Source organism: Centroberyx affinis, unplaced genomic scaffold (assembly GCF_046629955.1).
Source record: "Centroberyx affinis isolate AG114_WGS23_722 - 3 ecotype Tasmania unplaced genomic scaffold, CSIRO-AGI_Caff_v1 ptg006193l_1, whole genome shotgun sequence".
Classification (NCBI taxonomy): domain Eukaryota; kingdom Metazoa; phylum Chordata; class Actinopteri; order Beryciformes; family Berycidae; genus Centroberyx; species Centroberyx affinis.
Genome location: NW_027283142.1, coordinates 77,106 through 82,570, shown reverse-complemented (window position 1 = coordinate 82,570; position 5,465 = coordinate 77,106). Strand labels below are relative to the sequence as shown.

Genomic DNA, 5,465 nt, shown 5'->3' with positions numbered 1-5,465 from the left:
CAGCAGCTCAACAAGGGGAGGATTGCATTTCAATCAAAATGCGAGGCTAATTTGCATGTTCACTGAACTGTTCCTTTGTTCAAACAACACTGTGACCAGCATAACATCAGAAAATGGATTTTATTATAATGAGTCTCCTTTGTCTCTGATGTTTAAGAGCAAAAGTGACATTGCCCAGCAGGAAGCGGTCAGTGATTTTCTTTGTTGCTGCAGTTAATGGTTCTTAGGTGTGATTAGGTTTGTAGGCTTGGTCTTTCATAATTGCAATGGCAAGACAAGGTACATGGGAAAGTGTTTGTCCTACCTTTCATAGCAGGAAAATCACTAAAGATAATCTTCTATATAATTACACCAATCACTGGTGGTCTATTTGATGTTTGGCATCATGTTATTACAACACTGACAAAGAAAGACACTACTTTGAACAATCTTCCACACACACACACACACACACACACACACACACACACACACACACACACACACACACACACACACGCACCTTATTTATTTATTTATGTATTTATTTATTTTTTTAGGTGTTTTTGGACTCTACGCTAAATGCTAAACAGATGGCAATCTCATAAAAACACACACACACACACACACACACACACACACGCACACACACACACACACACACACACACACACACACACACACAGCAGAATCAGGTGGATTCCTCTGAGCATGCTCCTATCATCATTGGGTTAATAGCTTTTTGCCCTGAAAATAACATGCTTTCCTCCAATTTTGTCAGTGTTAATCCTTCAGAAAGGAATCACCTGCTATTGCTGTAAAACCTTTTGGATCCTAATTTCCATCTGCATACAGGGTGATAATTATTATAACTATCTGAATATCTCACAAGTAATGCTTAAATTTTTCCTGTATAGTGTGAAGTTAAGTTAATGTATTTTGAGCGGAGTTAAGCCTTTAAGTAATATATAATTAGGTCTAATGAGTAATGAGTAATGGGAGCACATGGATAATTTAGTTTCAGGTGAAAGGTGTGACTTGTAAGGTTATAAAACGAGTGGAAGTAAATTGTTAAACTGAGAGAGTGGCACCACAAAGTCATCACCATGCAGGATCGTGTGCAGTGATTTTTGTAAAAGTAAAAATCAAATCCTCTTCTGATAGCCCTTTTTGACTCATCTTTTATTTTCTAATTTCTCATCAGGGGCCCAATGTTGAATGAACCCAGAAACACACACACAGGATACCAAGGCCGTCCTCTCTGAAATGGAACACTCTCTGCAGATCTCCTTCTCAAACTTATCCAAACTGCACACCATGTTCCACAACGCCACCATGCAGCTGAACGCCACTGGGAATTACACCAACGACCAATCCGCTGACGACAACCTCTCTGAGATCTTGGGTCCGAAACGATCCCCCTTCTTCCTCCCCGTGACCCTCGTTTACCTGCTCATCTTCCTCACCGGCTTGTCCGGCAACCTGCTCACGTGCGCCGTGATCGCCAAGCACAAGAAGATGCGCAACCCCACCAACCTGTACCTGGTGAGCCTGGCCGTGTCGGACCTGCTCGTGCTGCTGTTCGGGATGCCCCTGGAGATTTACGACCTGTGGCAGAACTACCCGTTCCCCTTCGGCGAGGGAGGCTGCTACTTCAAGACCTTCCTCTTCGAGACGGTCTGCTTCGCCTCCATCCTCAACGTCACGGCCCTGAGCGTGGAGAGGTACATAGCTGTGGTGCACCCGCTCAAAACGCGCTACCTGTCCACGAACCAGCACGCCAAGCGGGTCATCACCATCGTGTGGGCGACGTCTATGATCTGCGCCGTCCCCAACACCTCGCTGCACGGCATCTTCTACCTACCGGGCAGGATGGAGGAGTCGGCCATATGCACCGTGCTGAAACCGCTGTGGATCTATAACTTGGTCATGCAGATCACGACCGTTTGCTTCTATTTTGTACCCATGATGGTGATCAGTGTGCTGTACCTGGTGATGGGTGTTCATCTGGGCAGAGAGAAGCGCCAGTCCCGTGGGAACCTGGGAAAGAACTGCAGTTCCAGCACTCGATGGAAGATCCACGTGGAGCACGGGCGCAGGAGACAAGTCACCAAGATGCTCTGTGAGTTTTCCCTCTAGTCACCATAGTTGAAGTCATCACCTTGATTCAAGGGGACCTTTGCCCCTTTGCTGTGTTTTTCCCCGCATGTTTGTGCTCTTCATGAATGAACGCATCGATTTCAGTTCAACTGAGGAATTGGAATTGGAATTTGAAAAAACCTACAGGAAAGAATTGGAATTCAATTGGAATTTCAGGAAGTTGAATTTAATTCAATGAAATTCAGTGAAATTCAATGTTTTTTTTGTTTTTTCTTACCACATATCTGAGATTACACATAATGTTATACATTATCAAACTGAATAACATAAAATGTTAAAGGTTCCTTTCAGGTGACATTCGATGTATAACATGTAATACATCAAATACAACATGAATGTATTTGATGTGTTTAACTGTGTTCTTTTATTTGATTCATAATGTTTGATTTATAATGTTTAGCGAGTCAAGACAAACTCTCTGAGAAGTGGAATGTAATGGAATTTAATTCTGTTTCCTGTCATTCCAATTCAATTCCAATTCTGTTCCCTTAGTGCTGGGTGACATTCCAATTCCAACTCCAGGAATTGGAAATGGAATTTAACAGGCATTCTCAATTCGGTTCATCAACGGCCCCAACCCTGGTACTGTGCATAGCAAGCTGAATCTGTTTACTGTATATTGTTTTGTTTATGTTTACCTTGATGCCAAACACATGCGGATTTAGCTCAGCGTCTTTTTTTTCTCAGAAAACGTGCCTTACCAGTTGGCCCATTCTAATCTGAGGTGCCGATGCCCAGACATGTTACAAAGACAAAACGTGATGAAAACGGAGGCAAAATAATGAGAAAGTAACGCCAATTCTTTGGAAAGGAAATTTGTATTCTGAGCCGTGCCTCTTTGCTGCACATCTCCTATAAGCTTTAGGGCTTAACAAGATAGCACAGTATTAGCACAGTTCTGCCACACAGTATTCAATGCACCTCTCCAATTATCCAATATAACTACTGTATCTACCAATGTAAATTAGGAGATAATTGGTGTGTGAGTATTGTCCCTCTTCTCCCTCTTTCAGTGAGTCAGAAAATATCAGTCAATTGGCCCTCAGCATATATCTATATAGTGCTTTCATTGTTAAATGGGCCATGTCCCCAAAGCTCGCCAGCCCCTTTGTTTTCATTGAGTCCTGACAACCATCATGTAGCAATTTAGTCAAAGTCATGCTGGGTATGTACAGTATGTGAATCCAGTCTGATGCTCCATTCTCCAAGAGAATGCCAAACTGGAGCAGAGAGAATGTTATTCACATGGCAGATAGGATGAATGCTGAAGTGTGAGTAAGTGTCAAATTATCGTCAGTCACATATTCATAAATATCTCCTTCACGGTGTGTCACGGTGTTAATTCCACTGTGTTATTTTCATTGTGTGGAGAAGCACCAAGTTTCTTACCATATGTTCAAACACTCTGCTGCACCCCCTCAGTGAGAGTACCATGTGCCCTAAGAGCATAATACTTTGATTAGAAGAGGGATCCTAAGAGTCCTCTGGTGCTGAGCCAGAGCATGTTCTGCTCCTCAGCGTGCCAATTTTCAAACTGGGATGAACAAAGAAATAATGAAATCCTGAAGCTTTGTTCAGTTTTATCTTATGGGTTACATAAACACTACAAATGTAATGGGAGTACATTATCCTAGCAACCTCATTTATATTTTTCCTTGACTTTAAAGCTGCAGTATGCAACTTTTATCACATTAAAATAGCAGTGAATGAATCAGTCTGTGTCTGTGACCCTGATGTGTTCATGCCTAATTCCCCCCCATTTGCCTGTATTTGGCTTTTAAACGATGTTATGGACGTTTTGGGGTGTCTACCATTTAATGTGGGTGTGTCATATGGGTGCTGTAGCTGTCATGTACAGAGGACAACAATGCAACAATGGCAGAAAGCAGTAAGAAATAAAAGAACGGCGAATTGTAAATGTGCGACAGACAAAAACCTTTGGAAATCACTGAATGTTGACATTGTCTTTTTTTAATTAGGGATTGCCTGTGTTCACGTCTTCTTTTTTTAATGCCTGTGGAGTCTTTTTTTTTTTTTTAAGTATATTTATTGATTTCCAGAGGGTCAGACAATTAAGGATGAACAAGCATGATAAAAATATGTACCCTCTTTTCCAACTTACCCTCAATGCCTGTGTAGTCTTAAGGAATGTAACCTCAGCCTCAGGCGATATGCCGTTTCAAAGTGTCCCAACTCATCAAGATGAGTGACAAGTGTTGGGTGTAAATTTTTTTTGGGGGGGAGGGCGGGATTAACAATACACTTCACTGCCTCAGTGCGAAAAGTTGCATATTTTAGCTTTAAATACTTGAACTCCCATAAAATTTATTTTTCTTTCTTCCTTCCTTCCTTCCTTCCTCCCTCCCTTCCTTCCTCACTCACTCCTGATCCTCTAGCGATTGTCGTGGCGGTGTTCGGAGTCTGCTGGGCGCCCTTCCACATCGAGCGGCTCCTGTGGAGCTCCGTCAGCCAGTGGACCGACTTGATGCACGACATTTACCAGTGTGTCCACATCCTGTCAGGCATCCTCTTCTACCTCAGCTCCGCCGTCAACCCCATCATCTACAACCTGCTCTCCACGCGTTTCCGGGAGTGTTTCCGGGAACTCGTGTGTTCGCACACGGAGGACAATAGCTCCGTTAGAGACTCCCCGCCCTTCCCTAAGATTTTGTTGGATCCCTCTGTCTCAGGGTCTAGAGGTCAGGTCAAGGGTAAGAACTCCAACGCTTTCGTCCCTTTGCTGTCTCCCAACATGTCGCTGAGCATAGACACCACAATCCTTACATGCACATGCAAAGAGACTGACTGCATAACCTCTGTGTTTTAACCGAGATTTGATTTGAATAAGCTAATAAGCAGCTGATACAGACACGCATTAAACTGATTACATGTAATTAAAATTACATCAGGTTGCAGCAGTTGTACATGAACTTTGGTTGATGTGGTTTGTATGGTGTATGGATAATGTTTTTCAGCAGTGCCTGCATATTCCACCTACTGTCTTGTGCTATTGATGCTGTATGCCTTAAAGTGTAAGTCCAGTAAAAAAAAAGTAATTGTTTTCTGATCTCAAAAGTAGGTGGAAGACAATTGGATCTGTTCTGTATGGTGCTTGGATCAATCCCAAACAACACATCTGAGATGGTGTTTGATGTGTTTGTGGTGTGCTTTGACTTACTGTATGTTCTATTTCACACAGGCTTCGCCCTCTAACAGCCAGCTTAGCTACTCATCTAGTCGCCTCAGCGCACTGAAATTTACATGCATGTGTTCAGCCAATCAGGATGAGCCAAAACACCCTCTATGGGGCCTCGCACTATAAATGG

The 5,465-nt window shown here is 42.9% G+C and overlaps 1 protein-coding gene across 1 annotated transcript; it reads left to right on the top strand.

The window, feature by feature from the left end:
* Positions 1–1,242: 1,242 nt before the first annotated feature.
* Positions 1,243–4,966, top strand: nmur3 (neuromedin U receptor 3). Its single transcript, XM_071512248.1, has 2 exons — positions 1,243–2,101; positions 4,536–4,966. The coding sequence occupies exons 1-2, from the start codon at positions 1,246–1,248 to the stop codon at positions 4,964–4,966; spliced, it is 1,287 nt and encodes a 428-aa protein (XP_071368349.1). The 5' UTR covers positions 1,243–1,245.
* Positions 4,967–5,465: the final 499 nt, after the last annotated feature.

What these genes read in the sequence shown, in the direction of transcription:
- nmur3 (XM_071512248.1), top strand. Translation starts at nt 1,246, where the DNA reads ATGGAACACTCTCTGCAGATCTCCTTCTCAAACTTATCCAAACTGCAC. An exon ending in ACAAGTCACCAAGATGCTCT is followed by an intron (nt 2,102 to 4,535) that starts GTGAGTTTTCCC and finishes CTGATCCTCTAG; the next exon opens with CGATTGTCGTGGCGGTGTTC.